Source organism: Micropterus salmoides, unplaced genomic scaffold (assembly GCF_014851395.1).
Source record: "Micropterus salmoides isolate LMB-PRFRI ecotype aquatic unplaced genomic scaffold, ASM1485139v1 Ms_hic_scaffold_10, whole genome shotgun sequence".
NCBI classification, from domain to species: Eukaryota; Metazoa; Chordata; class Actinopteri; order Centrarchiformes; family Centrarchidae; genus Micropterus; species Micropterus salmoides.
In genome coordinates, this window is record NW_024040041.1 from 10,566,226 (window position 1) to 10,589,410 (window position 23,185).

General features: G+C 39.6%; 2 protein-coding genes across 3 annotated transcripts in view; one reads left to right on the forward strand and one right to left on the reverse strand.

Annotated features, from left to right (window-relative positions):
• Positions 1-5,338, forward strand: part of pvalb6 (parvalbumin 6) — a 60,417-nt gene extending 55,079 nt beyond the window's left edge. For both annotated transcript variants that reach the window (XM_038695611.1, XM_038695603.1), the window contains exons 2-5: positions 2,052-2,117; positions 3,211-3,343; positions 3,434-3,543; positions 4,612-5,338. In XM_038695611.1, the coding sequence (XP_038551539.1) occupies positions 2,057-2,117; positions 3,211-3,343; positions 3,434-3,543; positions 4,612-4,637 (330 nt within the window). In that variant the 5' untranslated portion in view covers positions 2,052-2,056 and the 3' untranslated portion in view covers positions 4,638-5,338. The remainder of the gene's footprint in view (positions 1-2,051; positions 2,118-3,210; positions 3,344-3,433; positions 3,544-4,611) is intronic.
• Positions 5,339-6,619: 1,281 nt separating this feature from the next.
• Positions 6,620-22,850, reverse strand: baiap2l2a (BAR/IMD domain containing adaptor protein 2 like 2a). Its single transcript, XM_038695619.1, has 15 exons — positions 22,693-22,850; positions 20,691-20,834; positions 20,193-20,268; positions 19,127-19,213; positions 16,276-16,337; positions 16,096-16,167; positions 15,664-15,744; positions 15,430-15,561; positions 14,184-14,282; positions 12,946-13,015; positions 12,126-12,333; positions 11,596-11,661; positions 10,072-10,255; positions 8,315-8,355; positions 6,620-7,837 (listed from the first exon to the last, which is right to left on the reverse strand). The coding sequence occupies exons 2-15, from the start codon at positions 20,742-20,744 to the stop codon at positions 7,756-7,758; spliced, it is 1,314 nt and encodes a 437-aa protein (XP_038551547.1). The 5' UTR covers positions 20,745-20,834; positions 22,693-22,850; the 3' UTR covers positions 6,620-7,755.
• Positions 22,851-23,185: the final 335 nt, after the last annotated feature.

The window sequence follows — 23,185 nt, forward strand, 5'->3', positions numbered from 1 at the left end:
AAATAAAGTTGACGGACAACAGTGGTTATATATATATATTTTTTTAAATAAAATTTATTGCTAGGGACAATTCAGTAGTCGCTGGATATTGGTGGGGACGCGTCCCTAAATTCTACGCCCTTGCGAACAGGCAACTCAGACTGTATTTTTTGTCACTGAGGACAGAGCTAGAGTACTGGCCAGCTCAGCATTATGTGCAGTACAGAGAGACCACAGTGATGATGGTGCTACAAGGGCGATAGTGATACACTGTCATTACAGTGACCTGTGTACGAGACATTGTACTTCTTCCTGCTTTGCATCACATCACGGATTGCCATGAAACTTGGAACAGACATTCAAGGTGCACTCAAGATAAATTGTAAAAACTTTGGTGTTCCCCTGACCAGTCATTCAGCGCCATCATCAGGTCAATTTGAAATTGTCCAATACTTTGGTTTATGATAAAATCTGATGATTACACTTGATTTCTCATGCTTATTGAACTTATTTTCTCAAGTTCATTTAGCTCACTAATGGTTTTAAATGTTTAATACTCAATAAGATGAATCTGAACTAATTATTCAACCTTACAGTTTTAGTTGAACCAGCTCAAAATGCTTTACTGTATACCTTTTTTGTTTAGCGCTCATTAGAAAATAGCATGCTAACATTCTACACTAAGATGTAGCATGTTGAACTCTGAATGGCCTACTTTCAATTTATGAACACTAAAAGCAGGTGTATATTAACAGAAAAGTAAGGAGGTGGTTGTGGTGTACAGGTGGGCCAGAAACTGGACTTTAAGTAATTTACGTAGCTACACGTATTACTCAGATGTTTCTTAACTTCCATAAGTTATGTAACAAAGTAACATAGTTATTTTAACACAAACTACGATGTTTTCCTAAACCTAAGCAAGTATTTTTGCTAAACTTAACCAAATCGTGACATTTCACGTTACCTACAACCCTAAAGTGGTACCCAGGGCGTTAAAAAGCAATGCTAAGGGGTCTTCACCATGTCCATATATGACGAGATGGGAGTGAGAATGTGTTGCCAGCTTTTTTCCCGGTTAACTGGAAGCAAAGACCACTGACTGCTCAACAAGTTGCCTGTGCCTTCAGTCAGCTGGAGGCATGGTTTGCTCAGTCACAGTCGAATAGCCTGCTTGAAATATTGTGTGTCCCTAGCAAATCCCTGTTAAGGTTTGTCAGACCGTAATGAGTGAAGTGCAGTCAGAGCACCACGTCCTCTAATCCACATGTCACTCACTGCGTCTCAGCACCACAGCTCTCGAGACTCCAGTTTTCTCTGTGTGCTTGCCCTTCTCTGTGTTCAGCTGCAAGTGTGTACACGCTGTATATGTGTGTTTGCGACAGAGGAGACAAGGGCATCAGTCAAAGTCGGGGGGTGGAGGGTGACAACTTCATAAGCAGTGATCGGGTTCACTCACACACATGGAGAGAAAACCTAAAGCGCTGTTAAGTGCCGGTCTCACCTTTCATAGTGTGAGGTGCAAGAAGATTCTCCATCTGGACTGGGCTGACAAACTGAATTCTCCTGTGGTATTTCAGACACAGCAGAAGACTCAGGTGACCTGGTAAACCCTTGCTGAGTTGGCCTCTGGCCCCGTGCCCTTCTTTCATCTGCAACATTTCAATGATATCACACAAATAAAATGGCAAACACTGATATGGACACCACACTGGCTGTTCTGTCCATCTGTCCCTTCCCTTGCTGGTCTCCTTTATTCTAATATTTCCTTAATATCTTCTCTCAACACCATCCTTCTACGGTGTCTATCTCTCTCTCCACCTCCGCCACATCTCCTTCTCCTCCCTCCCTTTGTCACCCCTCCTCGACTGTCACCGATTCACTCTGTCACTCGTCACCCCCCTCTCGCATGTCCTGGTTTCCTGCTCCATTTCTAGAGTGTCACCAGTGTAATACGAGAATGTCTCTGTGTTCTCTCTCTGCTCTCTAGCGACCTTGTTTTTAACCTTGTCCACTCTCTGTCCTTCTCTTCCTTCTCTGTCTCCCTCCCCTCTTTCCCCTCTTTTATCCAACAGCCGAGATGGCAATGAGCAGCATCCTCAACGCTGATGACATCAAGAAAGCTCTAGATGCATTTGCAGGTAAAGGTCTTGTTGAGGATAAATCCTGGGGTTCTGGAGTAGCCTAGCGTAATGAGCTGATTGCAGCTGAGTGGACCGACACTCTGCTGTGTTTTGTCTCTAGTGGACCAAATGTGAGCTGGATCTGGACCATGTATGATCTCCCAGATTTGGTTAGATCTTGGGGATATGGACTGTGTATGATTTGTTCTGAGAATCAGCACAGAAGCTGATGTTGAATGCATTACTACTGGTTTTAGACTGGACCAGTAGTACCTGTTCCCCCTGTCACAGTAGACCTATGTTGACCAACAGTTTTAATTATTTCATCTTCGTTTCAGATGAATCATATTTTGTCCATCCATTTTGGTATGGCAGATGGCTAAAAATACTACAGTACCCATGAGCCTCAGCCGCATAGCTGTTAATCTTTTGTACTGAAGAGTTTCATGCTGGTCAACGCCATGAAAGGGCTCCAACAGTGAGTTGCATAAAACTGTCTATAGGAAAAATGAATGGGACTTTCACTTCTGGAACAGGGGGCTCCTGAAATAGCTCCTCCAACTTTGCGGCTCAACTCACTGATCAAAGACCTTGATTAAAACAGTTGAAAAAAAACAGATAAAACTTACTTTCACAAGCTTATGAATGGTTTTTTGAGCTTCTTTTGCATACGTGTATGACTGTAGTTAGTGTATTTGCATGTTATAGACAGACAGAGGAGATAGACAGAGCTCCATGACCCAGAACGGATTGCTCCTCTGGCAAACACATGTTCTCAATTTATATCTGTCACACTGTTAGAAGGCTGCCTTATTACAATTAAAATTTTGCCTTTGGGCCTCATCACCCAGATCAACACAGGACAAACAACTTTCAGCAACTTAAAGTTACTTAAAAAATCTTTGGTGTCCAACAGAAAGTTTTTTCTGTTTAAAATTCAATATTAGAAGACCCTTTAAGTGAGAGTAGTTGAGAAACACGTTGTCAAGTGTCAGTCAGTAGGTGTCACAAGGAGCAACCAAGGTGGACATTTTGGAGTGCTGGCAAAGTGCAAAAATTTCGTATCACTGTGCTTGCATGCCTGTGTGCCCCCTTGTTTGTGTGCGTACAGTTGCTGGCTCCTTTGACCATAAGAAGTTTTTCGACATGGTGGGTCTGAAGGCCAAGTCTTCTGATGACGTGAAGAAGGTCTTCACGGTGCTGGACGCCGACAACAGCGGCTTCATAGAGGAGGAGGAGCTGAAGTGAGACAAACATTCACACAGATACACACATGATCCCTATGCAGCACATACTGTGACATAGATCCGTTCTGGTTTTCTGTCCCCGGCCAGATACGTCCTGAAGGGTTTCACCAAAGATGGCAGGGACCTGACAGACGCAGAAACCAAAGCATTTCTAAAAGCAGCCGACAAGGATGGAGATGGCAAGATTGGAGTCGATGGTAAATATCAAATTCCATTAGTGGCAGCGTCGTACCAATCAGCATAAACGAACAAATACACACACACACACACACAGACGGACTGTTTTCATTCACATTCACATTCTGCAGTGTTTAGTTGTGTACCACATGTTTATTTATTGTTCATTTATTAAGATGTTCAATCTGTTTTGAACTTTTTTAGTGAATGTTTCAGATTGCAACGTCTATAACTAGGCGACTGCACAGTGCATTCATATTCAGTAGTTAGTTTGAATTTCCATGCCAAAGAAACAAACCGAAATTTTACAGGTACCTTCATGCAGTAAATTGACATCACTGTTTATTTGACATTGTCATCAGGTGTCCAGATTAACTGAACCACAAGGCATGTAGTATTTTAAGCAATCTAAGTATGTTTAAAGTTGCTCAGAGAGTAGACAGAGGAGCTGATGATGAGGAACAATTATAATGTTTTAACTTTGTGCATTAGTAGAACAGGTTGGGTTGTGTTGAACGTAAAATACAGTAAAGGTTAATGCTAGATTATATGATAAATTTAACTTTACCATAGATCATCATTTAGAGAGATAAATTCAATCCCTAATGACTAAAGATCCACATCTACTGTTTCTCAAAAGAATATAAAGATAACCGGATTTTTGTTCTCTGCATATGGGAAAACCCACCTTTATCATTTTTATGGTGCACATGAGGCACATGAGGCATTTTGATGTAAGTATTCACCCTTTTTCGTGTAGTAAATTTCATAAGGAAAGGGAAAATTAAATAAAAATCTGTGGTATGGAAAAATGAAAGACCCTCCTGTGCCGTTCCAAAAATGTCAGACCACACTTAATTCTGCAAAAGAAAATACACATAACCCTCCCTCTTTGTGACCCTGCCTTCGCACCCTTAGAATTTCCACACAGTCCTTTACTTTTGAACAAATTGTGTACACTTTATATTACTGTTGAGCATTTTCATTTTCCAAAGGATACCATAACTTTTTAGTGTTTTTAAGCTGAAGACATTTTTTCTGCAGTGGATCTTTAAAGAGCAGAAATACTTTTTCTTCCTCTCTTGCAGAGTTTGCTGCCCTGGTGAAAGAATAAACAGTCACCCCGTGTGAATGCCTAGCACTCCAAGATCAACCCCTAACCACATCCTGATCCCACCCACCCCCCTCACCAGCACCTACACCTCACCACCCTACCCTGACTCCCAGCCTACCAGACTGCAGCCAATTAGTGCACTCCTCTTCCTCAACCTCTCCCCCACTGCTGTATTCACTAAGTGCATTGCTGCACTATAGGAAGTAAGCCGTGGTGTGCACCCCCTCACACAGACACACACACACACGCCTCCTCAAATGTCCCCACAGCTATATTCATCCTATTTATTTTATCCTTTTTATACAAACTTCTTGTTCTTCTGTTAATGTATAGATAAACATGCCTGCAGGAATGAACCTCACATTTTAAAGCATAACGTAGATATTTAATGAAAATAGAGATAGAAAGACCCTCATTTCCTTCTGTATTTCTGACTTTACCCTCTTTCTTATCGCTTCATTTTCTATGCCAGCACCTCCGCTCACTTTTTCTTTCTCCCCTTTTTCTGTTTCTCTCTCTCTCTTTTCCCTTCCTGCATTCGCGGCCCTCTGTCCCTCCAACACAACTGCCCCATCCATCCATCCATCCACCTATCTATCCATCCCTTTATCCTCTGGTAATGAGCTGTTGTAAAACATACCAAAAGAAGAAAGAGGTCAAGCTGTGAAAGAATCAAATAAAAAAATACAAAGCCTCGAGAACACTGACTCACTGATAGTCTGTTAATTCCTTCCTTTGAGGTGATTCTTCTATCTGATTTTACACTCAATCAGTTCTTTCCTTCTTTTCTCTTTTCTGCTGTCACTTTTACTCTTATCAAGCAAAAACGAGTGAAGCATATCTTAGCAGCAACCTAATAACATATAAAGGGGTGCACTTTGAAAAGCTATTGTTCATAAAAAGGCCAAATTTACCCTTCAGTGTCATGTGAGTGTTCATTAGCATTGACTGTGTCATCTAAGCAGTGACAGGAGAAGAAACTGCATAAAGACAAACTGTGCAATTACAGATCACTGAGGAGTCTGTCTCTGGCAGAGTTTGCTTCGCAGTCCATACTACATTATGAATGTAACTCCACTGAAAGAGAAAAAAGAGGCGGAGGCCACATTATCCCACTTGCCAAAGTGTCTTTATTCAGAAATGCCGTGCTAGTTTAACTGAACCATGCTGTCAAGCCATTAGCAGAATTGGATTCACACTGAGGTTCAATTTGGGTTAAGTATCCCCAGCGGAGAACCCAAACTGGGAATCCTGATCTTCTTTAGTAGGCCGTTTTACTGCCTGAGCAAATAAACACTGAAGCTTAGAGGCTATCACTTGAAAAAAACAGACAAGCACAGAACTGTTCAGTTCAGTGTGACTCAAACAAGCTCACTATTGGTCCCAACAGACCATTAAGATCAGTGTCAATCACAGGAAAGAGAAATGGCCACTGGAGAGAGAGACAGGTTTATAGGAAGTGGCTGTGGAAAAAAACATGTGACAAAGAATTACTCAAAAGCAGTGAAGCGAAGTGTCAAAATGTTATATATCCCTTTAATATATACATGAAAAATGCTTTTTTCTGGAAAAGTCAAACCAATCAGAAGTTAACCCCCCCCCCCCCCCCCCCCCCCCCCCCCCCCACACACACACACACACACAGACCTGATGAAGCAGGTCCACTTACTCACTTTCTGCTATACATACTGCTATTTCTGAGGGCAAGAATAAAGTCCTTTGAATAAAGAAAAAAAGAGTCAAAGAGATTGGGAAATACATATTGGGGAAAGAGAAAAATAAAGTTTGGAGAAAGCCGATGTCAGAAGATGCTCTGGTCCTAAATAACATCATTGAATCCAACAGTAAAGGTTATAACAAGAGAAATGAGCACTGCATTTCAAACTACACACACACACACACACACACATACACACACACATACACACAGTCCTGATGAAGCAGATCTGTGTAAAATTCTTAACAAATTACATCTTAGAGTGTTTTTTCCTGAACTTTAGCTTTTATTGTTTCTTATTTAATAGTCAATATTTAAATTGTCAGGGGCTTCAACTGATAATGTAATACCTGTATCTTTTATTATGTAATAACTTACATTGTTACTGCTGCATTATAGATCAATACTTTCATTATGCCGTCAGGAAAATATGCCACGGGCAAATCAAGTGAGGCACACTGGCTTAAGTAATTATATGATGCTATAAAGATGGTATTACATTATCCATGAATGCACTGCATTTTTCATTACATTTCTGGCTCAGACATTTTATCCTAATTTTTTTTACAATATATTACATTATCTGTCAGAGGTTACATTTTCATTTTTTACAATCCATTTTCCAAAGTAAATTAGTAATGCAATTAATATGTATTTTTGGACTTAATTCAGTAGACCAGGTAGAGAAAAATGGTTGAGATGCAATACGATGGATATAAAACCTAAAACCCAAAAACAGATGATGTAAGCAGCTGTGCAGTCCATGGCATCATGCATGCATCCCTGAGCTATAAATGACAGATAACAAAAGGTCAATTTTGTTGCACACCAACACGTTTTTAGCCCTGATTCCTATAGTCGTCTGTACACTACAGTAATCATTTATTTCCAAATGGACAATACAAAAATCATTCACATGTCAGAATGTCAATGCCATTGAAAAAGCATTTCAGAGAAGGACTGATGATTTAACACCCGGTAAGATCAAAGTAGTTATTAGTTTATGCCACGTAAACACATTTGTCACGGAAGAATCAGTGATTCATTCCTACTATTTTACAAATCACAAAGACAGTGCCAATTATGAAAAAGACTACAGAAAAACACGAATAGATGTTGGCTGTTGGTTTAAAAATATATATGTACACATACAGATCTACAGAACCCAAGAAGTCTGAAATATTTAGAAAACATTTCATCCTCTTTCTCCAACTATGTATGGATCAATGCAGAAGATCAATTCAAACAGAGGACTGTCAGAAGTATGAAAACACTAGTTCACAAAAACAACCTCCAATCAAGGTCCACTTACTCACTTTCTGCCATACATACTGCTATTTCCGAGGGCGAGAATAAACTATCAAGCTCAATGAAATTTGTATTTGTTTCAGGGTTAAGATGTCATCTCCGATATAAACGTGGGGCTGATCTGTCATTGGTGGACGTGGGCTTCAGCTTCACTGTGGCAAATGGGTTGGTACCCCTTCGAATAAAAAAAAGAAAAAAAGAGTCAAAGAGATTGGGAAATACATGTTGGGGAAAAAAAAAATTCAGAGACAGTTTGGAGAAAACCAATGTCAGAATATGCTCTGGCCCTAAATAACATCATTGAATCCAACAGTAAAGGTTATAACAAGAGAAATGAGCACTGCATTTCAAACTGTACAAGCATCATCTAGCGAACTGTTCACCTGTAGTGAGAGTGAGAGTCACGGTTCCCAAATGGCTATAACTGAAATGGTTTCAGTACTAAACTGCACTTCAAACTGTAATGGAAGGAAAGCAATTCTGTGCCATCTAGATCACTGCCCTCATATGTTGCTGTCTGATTTAATGGGTTCGTGACATACTTCAAAAATATCATTAGCTTCCGTAGAAGAGAATCTGAGTGGCTTCCATTTAAACATTTCACAACCTGTCTGCGCTTTTTAAAGCGGAGCCACAGTTACATTAATCTTACCTTGGGAAGAGTTCTGGTGGTGATCCGTGTGGTTTCGATCTCTGTAGAAAGTAATATGAAAAAGGCATGGGTGAGTGAAGGCCGATCCAAACCACAAAATGTGGACACATGCACTAATGGAGACTCAGCAGGCCCTTGACCCCTTGCCCTTCTGCTTTCAGTCGGTCCTCCCACAAGCTGCTCATTGATGTGTTGTGCCAAGCAGCCCCACACACACTCCAAAATGTGTCCAGTTGAAACAAGAGAGCAACAACAACAGAGCCCATGCAGAGACATCAAGGGAAAATGCATCAATGTCACAATGAAAAAAACATATAATAAATAATAAATCTGTTTTGTCATTTGCATTGTTGACTTTAGAACATGTTTCAGAGAAATACTTTGCAGCGTCACAGAAGCAGCCAACATTTCCAGTATGAAGATGTCCAAGACCTCAGTAGACAATTCATGAGCGAATTGCCACACTGAATGAATTATGAATATACTGAATATGAAATGTACGTGTAATGCATGAGTTGTGACTGGTGGAGGGCCTGCCTGCCTGTTAAAATCTCAATATATGTCCCTGACAGAAACAGAAATGCTACTCAAACCCCTGTGTGCTTGAATAGCACCAAAGAGAAAAGACCTTGACAGTAATATCACACTGCAGTAACCCAAAGGTTATGTACCAGGCCTATTTAGTCACAAGGACTTCAAATAGGTCTTCACTTTAATAGTCTCAAGTTACAGCATGCTAAAACAAGAGCACACACATGCACACCACCTCCTCGCCCTTACACCGTCAGCAGCTGGAGCTTCCTCCCTGCATCCACCAGAAAGAGGGGTGAGGTGCCATTGAGAACAGCACCTTGCCGCAGTGCCCCTGCTGGACAGACTGGGAAATACCATCAAAGATTTACATGCTGGACTACATCTCTCATCAGAGATGTCCCTAATCATTTTGTTTGTTGACCGAAATAAACGTCTCTAATCTCTTTGTCCCTGCTTAGGGTGATGTGAAATGATTCCGGGGAACCTTTTGATAGTGAAGCTAATTAAATATTGACATATCAGAGGAACGTAATATATATTGACAGCAACTAAAAAAGCCAAAACAAACCCACTGCCGAACAGTACCACTTTCTAAAAAGACACCTTGCATATGTGAAAAATTTGCTAATGCTCTATAGGTCAGTAAAAAAGCCACTAATACGAACAGCTTTTGGGTTACCAGGTGGTAAAATCTGTCTGAACATTTATTTCTAGAACAGGGCAACAGAAGATCTGCATATGAATCAATTTATTAATAGCTTATTAACACTGCAACAGCAGACTTGATGGATGAAATCCCTTTATTAATGATTTACCAACATTAATAACTGCAGACTAGTTTATTAGAAAGTGAGAAACCTTTCTGAATGGATAACCACCATTTAAAACTGTATTACTACCAAGGATAAACACCAACCAACCTTGTGACCCAAAAGGTGTTCTTATTGATGGGTTATAACTAATCTACAAAACATTGGTGAATTATTTATTAACCATTAAAAAAGCCACTCGTTGCAACTTATAAAGGTGCCTTATTAGAAAGTGGTCCCCAATGTCTACAGAAGAAGAAAAATACAATGAGATCTCAGCAAACTACATTTCAGTGTCCATTCATAGACCATGCTTAAAAAAGACTGATAGTCTTTTAATAGAGAGGGAGAGAGATATTTGATTGATGTCAGCTACACTGATCAATAATCAGATGGAGTGATTGATGGGCATACCTTGTTTCCTGAATTAGACTCAGCACTTCTGTCAGGAGTCGGTGTGACTGGTCGCATCTCAGATTGTTTATTTGAAGATAGATTTGGTGGTGGAGGTGGAGGGGGCGGGGCTCCACTGTGGCTGCTGCTTCCCGGTTGGTCGAGCAGGTTGCTCATGCTGCTACTGCCTCGGAGAGTGGAGTTACTGAAATTACCACAAAATTCCATTGTAAACGGAGAAAATTCCATAAAGTAAACACAGAGCTCACTAGACACCTGAGCTTTCTTTCCTCTGTTCATACTTAAAGGATATTAGATTTTGACACAAAACAAATATGACATGTAGTTAATAAGTTAGTTTCTGAAGTATGTGAGATTTCACAACGAATACATGTGTGCAGTGCATTTGATCAACATTACCATTCACATTTTAGGCATTTAGCTGTGGCATGTCCACAGTGAGTGGGCAAAGTTTTAGTTTAAACCCCTTACTGGTTTTCCTCACAGCAATGGGTCACCCAAATATCTTAAATAGTCCATGTTATTATTCCACACCACGAGTTTCATGCTGACCTTCTTTTATAAATGTTGGGCCCATAAAACAATAAGGACGGCCTGGGGGAGCTGCAAACCATATTCTGTATCAGCTTTTAAAGGGAAACATTATGCAGAAGGTTTAGTCTTTGGATTAACATCTCTCCATTTGTTCTTAATGGCTGCAACACACATATATATATCATTTTAATGAAGTAAATTCATTACGGAGAGTAACATGGGTGTAGCTGTAGTTCTGTTTGTAGTTCAGAAATGCATGAATAGCATGCGGCAATCTTCAGGTCTGAAAAGTGAAGTGCCTTAAACCTGCCTTCTTTCTAATGACCACGAGGTGATGACTCCACAGTTGCAAAAAAAAAAATAGATTATTTAGATGTCTATGAGAAAATGACCCTACTTCTCACCTATGTATTATCTCAGTTAACACTTTCCCAATGCGTTTATGGTCTTGATTGCTAGTTTTAAGTCTTCTTTGAATCAGTGTGATGTTCATTTTGTAAATTGTGAGGCGTCAAAACAGAATCCCCCAAACCAATGTCTGACGTACACGCTGGCTACGTCCACTTCTTTTATACAGTCTATGATAACTAGAGGTACATTTTTGTCTACCTGCTTGTCATGTAATTATGACTAGCATGATTTGCTACGGCAACTTGCTTAGCAGAGTAACCAGTCAGAGCCAATTTATGACGAATCCCACTCTTCAAATCGTGGATACTCAAAATGCTCAGTAACATGTTAGACTGAGAATTTTGTTACAGTTGGACAGAGCCAAGCAAGCTGTTTGCCCCTGTTTCCAGTCTTTATGCTAAGCTAACCAGCTGTTGGCTATAGCTTCCTATTTATGGTGGACCTATCTTTCCTAGTGTTTTGCTATGATGTCTGGCATAGTAAGAGTCAGTAAGGTATAAAAATATGTTTCTTTAACAGTCTGCACTCAGCATGACATGATGTTATTCGGCAGTCATTCTTGTTTTATCGGATGTTTACCCAGAGCTGGTTGTCCTCGGAGGATCATCCACTGCTTCCACATATGAGGCTGGAAACCATCCCTGACTGAAAACAAAAGAGCCAGAAAGTAAAGATGGCAGGTTAGTGGATTAGGCGTTAAAATTACACATACTTAAATGAATTAGTGAGGACAAATAACACTTTGTCATTCAAGTTAATGTTTGCGGTTGTTGCCATGATAATATCAGCCGGCTGATCCACCACGTAGGTCTGGAATGAAATATATCAACAACTATTGCCATGACATTTTGTAGAGATATTCATGGTCCCCAGATGATTGTGTCTATGTCCTGGGATTGACACATCTTTCCACCCCATCCACCTGTTTACACCGTCTTACAGCCACTCTGAGGTCGCTGCCACAATAAACATAATATTCTATCGTGCATGTTACGATATCGTAATATCGTAACATGCTTCAACTTTTATGGCCGTTTTTCTGGTGAGGACAGGCTGAACAATTGCCATGCTATCATACAAATACAAACTAACAAGAGAACATCACTCACCGTGAAGTGCTGCCAGCGCGTCCATACAGCCAGCCATTCTTCGGCTGATGGACCAGCGCAGTGATCATCTCTCCTTTGCTGAAGGGCAGCAGGGTGGGGTTGGAGCCACCGGGCTCGTGGGCCACCAGGGCCTTCATGGATCTGCCTCCACCACCGCCCACCACTGACTCAGCTGTAGAGCGAGAAATGCTTCCCTGGGGAGACGGGGCTGGAGAGATTACAAATGAAACACATGGACAGAGAAAACAGTTTGTAACGGCAAAGAATGATTAATCAAAAAAATCTAAACGATTGTTTGTCTCTAAACGTAAGAGCTATTTACAGTTGTTTATTGTCTTTTCATTACTTTATCTAGTTTTACTCTAGATAAGCAAGCCAAATAATTAGACAGACTTTCTGCAGAGGGAAGTAGCCTACAAATGAGGAGGTATGAAAGTGCATGATGTACAAAATTATGACGAGGGAGAGAAAGATGGACGAGAGAGGGAAACCGAGATAACAACTAAAGAATGACAGAGCGGGTGGTAGAAGGCAAAATGAGCAGTGATATACAGACAGATAAATTATGCGATACAAACTGTACTTTTTAGAAATACTTTCACTCTAAAACTGGCAATGTGGCCCCAAAGTAAAAACTAAATCTTTTTATGATATTGTTTTTAGGTGTTTTGAGTACTTGAACAGAGAAAAGGATGGTAGTGTAAATGTATTTTCTGTGTTCAAACATGGTGCCAGTAAAACTTTGCTCTCTTTACTCTTCACTCAGAATAAATACAGAGCTTTGTAATGAAGCCTGCTTCATATTACAGAAACCACTCACCCCTTGAAGGTATGTTGCCGAGGGTCAGTTCGTCTCGGCTTTTTCTGATCTCCTCCTCCTTCATCCTCACCTGTACAACCAAGAACACATTACATGCACAAAGGCACAAATTAGCTTGATCTGTGCAGAGTTGTAATGTTAATATATCTGTGCAAACATCAGGAAATACCGAATTCATATCTGAATAAACAATAATCAAAAGCAGCAGCCCAAGAGTGAGCAGTTAATGTTATCTTACATAGACAGGTTTAATGTGGAGGATGTGTTGGATCTACCGTATGTTACAATGAGTAATGTGTAGGCTAGCACGTGTGATTGCAGAAGCGCAACTCAAATATCTGTGTAAAGTCTCTGCTATAAGCAAGAATAAATCCCTCGTCAAACCAAAATAAACACAGAATCCATATTAATCCTCTGATTGTTATTACTGTAGGGTGTGGGATCTGTGGGGTTCATCGGCACGTCACCTTCCAATGAGGAACAGGCTGAAACTGAGGGTTTATCTCAGGGGCGTCTTCATTGTTTACTTGCTTTTTTGCATCCTTCATGCAAAGTACCATATGGCATCAGACTGTGAATGATCCATGATGTTAATCTCACTGTTTTGAGATGCAGTTGTCTGAATTCATACTTAATGAGGCTTAACATTTATTCAGATGACGTGTATGGCTCAGATTTCGATAGACGATAGTATTTGGACAGGAAACAAAGTACTTATCTTAATTTATCCTTATCATGATCACATATTACATTATTCATGCCAGAAAATCTGTAATCTCTGTCAGCTACAGGTTTAGCAGTAGCTGAACCTGTAGCTGACAGTAGCTGAAGCGAAGAAAGCTTCCCTTTAACAGCACAATGCCTCATGCCAGAGGTGTGATCATTCTGATGGTTTCAAATAAAATCAAGCTCCAACCAGCAGAGGGCTCCCTGGTAACAAAAATACTATTGTAGTAATTCACTGCTTTCCCTATAACCATACTGTCTATGTACAAGTATTATCCATTTCTTGGTGCAAGGTCACACCCAGATCCATCATAATGTACTTTTTAATCAAATTTTTTCTTTATAAATTTATAAAGGTTCAGACACAAGATATTTCCCCTTTGTCAGGATTATATCTCACACCAACAGCGTATTCTTTGAGTTTTGAAAGATTTAAATGCAACCCAGCTCCGACCCTGCTTGAATAATTCAGTAAACACAAGTGATTTCTGCAAACTCCCCACTGAACTCACAGAGTTGTCCACATTAGTGGGTCGCCTGGTCTCTGGTCCTCTGGTGGCATTCACCTCCTCTGTCCAGGAATCAGCTCTCTGCTGCAGCGAACCTCCTCTCTGCCACACACACAAATGTACAAAGAAACTTTAAAAAATGCCATTAAGGATTAATAGAGTTACAGCAGTTTATGCTTATGCATATATAATATATATCCACATATAACAAACAGTGGACTGCTTCAATTTATAGTATGTAAATGTGAGTGAACGTCCTCCACCATTTCTATTACACTGATGTCTCTTTGTATTTGTGAGATACAAACCTGTACTGGTCAAACCGCGTAAAGCTGTAGAATTAAAGGTATTTATGGAAGCTCATTTCTGTAATTAAAAAATGCTCCTGATAAGTCAAAACATTTATATATTTATCATAATTTTGACTTAATATCTCATCATTTTACATTTTAACTCACAATTCTTACTTTTCATGAGCTGTTATTTTTTTTCATGACTAAATTTGCATCAATTTTATTTTCCAGGTGGGAATGGCCTTCCATAGTTACCTATTTCATTTAAACAAAGTTGATTATTTGTGTTAATTATCTGGTAAGTTCTTTTAGACACCATGCACTGTTCAAACATTCTCATGCACAATGAGGCACAGTAGTTATTTGCAGGCCTCTCTTCACATGGGAGCAGTATAAGATATCAGAAGATCATATTTATTGGAATGAGCCTTGTATTTACATAGTTATCTCCAGTAGTCCAGTTTAACACAAGTATTAAAAAGGAAAATTTTCTTTGGGTGGCCCACAGGCCGCTATTTGGCCTGTAAAGTACAGAGAGTTAAACAAACAAGCACATCAGTCCTAAACCACTGGTGCAGTCTCAGAGGGCTTCATTATGAGATCCAGTGTTGGTTTATTGCATGAAAGTTGTCAGTCACAGTGAAATGTTTACAGTAATTGGGTGAGTACAGTGATGTGATAAAAAGTAAGCAGGAGCAGTCCAAAGTTCAAACAGATGACCTGCTAGTGTGGCAGCCGTACAGCTGAGGAAACTCGCTTATCTGTGGTTGACGCGTGTTATAAAAGAGAGGACTTTCCCTAAGGGGGCCGATAAAGTCTCACATAATCATTACACGTTATTGTGAATTGTCTTTCCTTTCATTGTCCTTCTCCTTTGTATGGCAAACCCGCCCCATCTGGCAAACGAAACAAACCCATAAAATATTGAATAAAAAAATTGTAAGTAAGTTGTATACTTTATTCATGAGTTGGGCAATGGACTGTATCAGGCCACAGTGTTTCTCAGCCAGGAAGCGGTGTCGTCTCTCCTCCTCCTTCAGCGCCTCGCTATGGCTCTCCCTGAGGAACTGCACATACTCGCTACAATCCTGAGGATATACATAGTCAGTACATATAAACACTATACAAGGACACCCACACATTAGTGCTGAATTTTTCTCCCAGGTGCCGAAAGAGAGAAACACACAAACCTGGTTGGCTCCTCTCCTCAGCTGTCTTTCGAGAGCTGCTGCCTGGTTGTGGACTTCCATCTCAAAGTACTTCCTACTGCCCTGTACGACAGAGAATTCACATCACGTCTGTGTAAATACATTCCAGTTATCCAGCTGCTGTAGGACAATATCAGGTCAAAATTAGCAATCCAGTGGAAATGAAGACGAAGATGTTTTCCCATTAATTCTAATGGCTTCTTCAGTTTTAAAGCCTGATTGTTTATCGTCTGAGAGGTAAGTGAGCTATGTATCAATATTCATTTATCAGATAACTCACTCCAGGGCAACACAAACTACGATTAGGTTCATAACAACTTTGGTGATACCTCGCATTAATTTTACTTTTTATAACCGGAAATAATTTCTGAGTGCCCTTTGACTTTGTAGTTCCCCCGCTTGGCCCTCACTCACTGATATGTAATCTTTGTCCAGTCTAATGTTATTGTCCATCTCCTGAAGAACCTCCACACTGAACCAGCGGAACTGGAAAGAGACACACACAATCATATTAAACCCATGAGGAAATGTAGCAGATAAGAGTTTGATAAAGAGTTATCATGGACAGATAAGCATAGTGTCAATGTAACTTACTACTCCCTCCAGCTCCAAGGTCAGTCTCCTTTGGCTCTCAGCGATCTGAATCAGGACATCTCCTTAAAGACAATAGCATTACATGTCATATTATACTAAATACGTTACAAGAAAACAATAGAATGCATGCAACATTATTTAACCTTTCCCCTTTGTTCATTTTGCTGGGATCACAAGGAACTCACAGATAAGGTTGTTCATTTGTTATCACAACTGAACTTTTATCATGTGTCACTGAACTCAGTTTCCCAGGAATCATTGAAAACATAGTTATGGATATTATATTTCATTTCTGTCAATAGACCCTCCTAAATATTACACACTGGACCTTTAACTGTACAGACACACAGTCTTTGCATGCTAACTTACTCCTTTTAACTTGGCACTGTTACACAGATCACATAAGCATAAAACTATACTGATCTTAGCACGTTAGCACGTTGTGCGGGGTGACTTCAGTAATTCAAGCAAATAAAAGCCCAAGCTATTCATTGAAGTTTTACTGTGAGTATATTTCACGAGACTGAATTAGGTAGTTGGCTCAATCAATTTTCTCTTGTTTAAGAGTAGTGTACTGAGGTGAATATAACTTTAAGTTATCTTCTATTATTATGTGTTGAATAACAGCAATAATAATAAAAAAATACATTATTTTATAGAAATCTTGTTTAAACACACACACACACACGTCATTCTCAGGTGAAGAACATTAAAACCTTTGCTCCCCATATAGATTTACATGGTTTAATTTTCAAAAAACACCATATTTTTTGTCATACTGCACATTGCTACAGCGCCTCCTCTTTTCACCCTGTGTTGAAGGCTTCACTTTAGCTGTGGAGTGATACATCTTGTCTCTAAATGATAGCCAATCAGAAGCAGAGAACGGCGGGTCAGTGAGAAGCAGGGCTTCGGTTCAGCTGTACATGTTGCCGACCAGCTTAGCAACATAGACTGGAGCAAGAGTTTCAGAGTGGTGAGTTATTAATCTGTAACAAATGTATCTTTTATCCATAAAGTTTTAACTGAGCTGTGTCTCTACATCACAGTAACAACTTTATGTCCATTGACTGCCTGGAGGGTAGCTAGTGTTTGGAAGGGAGAGGAGAGGTGTGTGCTGCAGCTCAGTTTTTTCCTCCGGTGTCTTTGAGCGTTTGTCGGAGTAGCCACTTGGCGAGGGTTATATGACGCACATTTTGCTTTCATCCCTGTGACGTCACAGGGATGAAAGGGAAACGACTGGACTACAAACGAGCTGTTTTCAGTCAGTTCAGAGCAGTGTTGAGGGTTTTCTGTGGGAGATGGGAACTCCCTTTGAGGTGGACTTTGGGCTTTTTCACTTTGCAAACCAATTCCATGCACAAAAATATATATAACACAATAAAGAAAAAGTTTTTTTTTATATGTATAAAATGCATAAATAGAACGGAAAAAGCCAAAAAGCATAATTTGACCTCTTTAACCCGACTCAAAGAGAGGCACAAGCTGGGGCTATATTATTATGATTTGTTGATTTAGTTTTTCTGTGATCAGTATACTGCTAACCAAACTAGCCAATATGCAAGCTATCTGTATTACTAATTTACTATTGGGATAACTGTTAAGCATTTTACTGTTCTGACTCATTACTATGCTGTGATTCTTAATAGTGTTTCCATGACATGAGGGCCAATATAACTCGACAGCTAATCTGTGCTTCTATTAATCCAGTGTCCTTGTTCCTGTGCCAGTTCATTTTTGCACAGCCTTTCATTTATTTAGATGTTTATGACCTATGATGATGTTTATGGAAACTATCATTATCTATCATCAAATAATTTGCCAAATAGTGTAGTGACAGTTTTACAATTGCCTCCAGTAAAAGGCCAACACGCTGTCTTCAGATGCTACTAGAACTTTAGCTCCCTGTATAGCTGTGCACCTACATACATAGTGAGGGGCAGAAGAGGGACCTAAATATTTCATAAAATCTCAAAAAATGTTTCCAAAGCAGTAGCAGCTGCCTGGGTTCAAATCTAGCCCAGGCCCTTTGCTGCGTGTCATCCCCTCTCTCCCGAGCCTTTCCTGTCTCTGTCTACTGTCACTATTGCCCAAAAAAAGCTTTACAATGCCATAACATCATATTCATCATATCATCATATAGTAAATGTTTAACTTCTTAAGTTTGACTTGTCACTGTCCCTGAAATGCATGCTGGGACCCATGTCCTGACTGTTGGGTAAGAGTAGACTAATTATCCAGTTTGGACGATGTCGTCAACTCCACCCTTTAGAGTGGCTGGGTTAAGTGAGCGGCGCACGGCCCACTGCCTGTCATCGTCTATTATTTATGTTACCTGTTGCCATTTGATAACCACTCTACAAACACCCTTGACTTGAACTCACATGATAACCAGAGACAAGCATGTACTGTGTTGCAATTTAAATTTAAACCTAACTGTTGCCGTAAGTACAAATCTAATCAGACAGTTCTGCAACGCTCTTGACTTGACCTGAGCCCAATACAAATCACCTCAGTCTGATCTATAGGTAAAGGTATTTCAGTCTTTATACACCCTGACTAGATACTGTAAATACATTAAATCAATAACTTCTCACAGTATGTCTTACTTAAACATCAAAGACTGCCCTAATCACACACACACGTTACATGTGTTCTGGCTGAGAAAGGAGTAATAAAGTGCCGTCTGAGGGTAAACTTTGGTCTCAATGACAGAGAAGTTTAATAAATGGCCATAAATAAGATGCTCACATCCTGGATTGTAGATACAGAAATAGCTTCTTTGTGTTTCCACTCAGTAATGATTAGATTGCACAAGCCCAGCTGTGCATGAATACATGGTCACACATACCCAGAGAACGTGAGGACATGGTGTGAAAAGCCTTCTCTCCAATCTTTGAAAGTGCGCTGAAGTAGGCCTCACTTGTCACAGCAAGAGCTGAAACACATACAGACACAACAGCATGTTAAATTTGCAGTTAACAAAGCACAGTAAAGTCCAGTTAAAGCTAGATGCTGAGATAGCCACAGCTAGCCACAGCTCAAGCTAAATTTACTTACCCCCATTTCTTTATTTAAATCTATTAAATTTGAAATTATTAATCATGTTGATTTTAAGGTATAATTATTAACAAATTAACAACACAGTTTAACAGTTTTACTGTTATCAGTTTGACCCCAGTTAAATCTTCATCCTCAGTAACTTGAGCACAACATTAGATCCTTGTTCTGGTCTTTGTGACTTCAGTAAGCGTTTGCTGGATTTTTAGCAGGCTAGCTACAGCCAATGCTAACCAGTCAAACGCACACTCCTGAGGCTGTGAGACTAATGGATTTCAATCATGACAGTGCTTTAATAAGGACAGTCTGAGCAGCATCCACTACCTGTGTTCTGTAGCTGAATTTCATTTAATTTTAAAGGCCTTTCACACTAAATGCATTGCACGGGGATTAGAGGTGATTATGATCTGGATAATTAAGACATAAAATATAGACACAATTGCTGAACATTCAGAGTCAAATGAAAATTTTAATCCCAGCTCTGAAATGACCTCCTCTCTTCCTTACAGGACTTAAAGGAAACACAGTCTGATACAGAGCTTAGAAATAAATTTATATTATGTGGAAATCAAATAGTAGTTCCTTGTGTGTCTGTTGACAATGTAGTCATTACCTCTGCAGGCCTTAGTTACAGACCCATAACCAAAGCTATAAAAGCATCAGGATATTCCCAAACCATACGGACTTTGAAATTAGGTCTAGTGAAACAGATGCCTGATAGCTCCCACATCCTGTGTACTGCCATTAGAGTTTGTTTAGTTCACACTTCACAATAAATGTAGGTGCGTGAATTTCACCCACAAGTGATCAACAATTGAGACATTCTCATAAGCAGATTGTCTTTCTTTCTTTCTTACCATGGAAAGCTCTGACATAGCTGTTACCCAGGGAAACCAGTTTCTGTAGGCTTGGGTTGAACTCCTCCATCAAGCTCTGTTTGGGAAATACAGAGAAACTTTTAGACCCACCTAAAGGAGAATCAATGACATCCATCTTTAATTCAATCTGTATTTATGAGCACAAATTCTCCATCCCAACACCGAAGCACAGCCTAAGACTTAAATCTCTGGTGTGATAAAGTACAGGAAATACTCCTTGAGTTTGAAACTGTGAATTCACGTCATGTTTGCTTGGCAGAAATTACATTAGAAAGTTGAACTGAGCTTTATTCCTCAGTAACCAAAGAACATTTCCATGTTGTCCAGAAGCAGTGTCACTTTCCTGAAGAGTCTCTTGAAAAGAAATCACAACGCAGGCCACACCACTCTTACAAGTTCTCTTACTCATGTTGTCTCACAGGTTAAGTTTGTTGTCTAATTTGAGCCACTAGCCCACACAAAGTATCTGTTACTTACCGAGTAAATCCCCAAGGTGGAGCGATGCAACTGATCACTATTCATCCCCGACATGTTTATATCCGGAATAGTGCAATGAAATGTCAACGAAACCTTGAGAGGGTCTGTAGGTCTTAAATCATCCGGCAAAATGTACCAAAGCCTCTGTGAGAAAGAGAGAGTTAATCGTATTAAGCTGGACGTGGCGCTCAGCAGAGGATGCAGTTCAGGGTGTTCGTAATCGACACCACTGTGGCCTGAGAAAGACTGGAGTAAATAATTAAACATGGCTCAACCATAAAACACACTGACATATGCAATAAACCTTGACTGTGTGGGCTTACCATACTGTCTGCTTTATTCATGAATATATGAGAGATCTATTTTCACTGAATATTTACAGCAGCAAGATGGTGTATGTGGGATGGCCATATTCATTTTAACGTATTTGTCGTATCGAAAGCAATGCAGCGAGTGACCACTGACCACAAACTTGGATGGATGGATAGATAGATGGATAGATAGATAGTGTTGCAGTAGCAGCGGTTTACATAAAATAAAATACAGTTAACAAACATACACAACACAAAACAAGCATGAGGTAGGTCAAAAAAATATAATTAACAAATTTACAAATATGTCTTATTATACACCCATCAGTGCTGCAGGAATGAGTCCTAAAACCCAGAAATGAGTTAGCATTTTGTCTTTAATTCAGGGGGCATTTTGAGGGTCTTTGATTGGATGCCTTAAATAAGGTCTGTGGTTAACACAAGATTACAAGTTTTTAGGTTGTACAACATAAAATAAATTAATAATAATATAAATAATGTTAAATATAATATGCCAGTAAATACCCTACTCGTGGCCACTTAACAAGTGGCTAAACATGACTACAGAGCTTGTCTGTAAAACTCATCTAATCACTAGTCCTTTTACAACCTTGTTATGATTGTACTCTTGCACTTGCAAACTATTTAACTCAAAGAATGGCAACTGACACAGCCACGACCACTAGCTAGATCAGCTCACATTAAGAGGAAAGGCTTTTGATAAGTAACGTTTGCCTTTTACTTCCGGCTATCCTGTCTTCATAAAAGCGGTGTTTATTTGTGAAGATTATCTTGCTGAACAAAACGTGTAAGTATCATAAACCTTTGTTTACCAGAGAGCTTATTTTCCGCAATAATCTAAAATCCAGTGGAAAAATCCCATTGGCTTTTTTGTCAAGGGAACCAGGGCGTTGCTAACTTTCAGGTTGGCCTACAACAATACGTCATCCCTGCAGCACAGTTTTTAGACTTTGGCCCAGATAAATAATCTATATCAGACTTTAGATGCACAGACAATACTTGATAGTAGAATCACTTCATTGTTGGCTTTGGTCTTTTCATGGGATTTGCATAAAAATACAGCATATCACCAGCATTATCCTTTAATATAATATTATAATATAGTTCTCTAAATACAGGGTTTACACCCAAAGATGGTTCAGAACGAAATCTGTGTTCAGTGTGTCCAACAGATTGAGAACAGCTTGTTGTCCATAGAAACCTACAATAGTAGTTTAGTAGTTTTGTGGAGACCTAAGCGCCTGAAAATAACCTACACATGGAGCCGTGGAGCTGGTATAATTTCAGATGGAAACAAAAGTGAAAAATTCTTGTGCTGTACAGATTGTAAAGTCGTCTGAGGCAAATTTGTGATTTTGCACTGTATAAATTAAATTGACATGACTTGATAAATGTCACAAAATGCACTTATGTGTCGAGCATATTTAAATCCATGATTTACTTAACTCCAATCCTTTAATACAGTAATATCACTCCTCTACAACATTCCTCTTTTTTGATTGGTTAATGCAGAATTCAGTGGTCATATGTGCCAAAAATCCTATAATCCTTGTACATTAATCACTTGAGATGAAAAAAAATCCTACTTGCACAAAATGTACGAGTCAAAAACAAAGCAGTGGTGTACCTATACATTTTTGCATGAAATACAGAAAAGAGAGTTGCTCTACCGTATTTGATCAGTGAGTGGTTACTTCAGCCATCAGCCAGGAGAGGTGCAGGTGCCACAGATATGTATATGCTTTATGAATGGTTGTATGGTTGCATTTTATTGTATTATATGTGAGAGAATCCAGACAGGAAGTAGAGAAGTAGCCTACACTGTGAAACCTTTGGTTCCCAGTTTAATTGTTTATGGTTTAATAAATAACAGTCCCTTGAAGGGAGAGAGAGAGAGAGAGAGAGAGAGAAAGAGAGAGAGAGAGAGAGAGAGACTCTTGCACACTAGATGGCACCATAAACGAACTGGAGACATGACTGGAATGTTAAACAGTTTCATAACACACGTATTTAATCTCTTTCTTGTTCCCTCTTCTCTCTCATTTTCTCTTGATAAAGTGATATTAACTTTGGTTCAATATTTCAGGTGTTAGTACAAACATTCCCTCTGCATACCAAGACTTTCTTATACAAGAAGAGCATAGATCTTGTACAACATACATT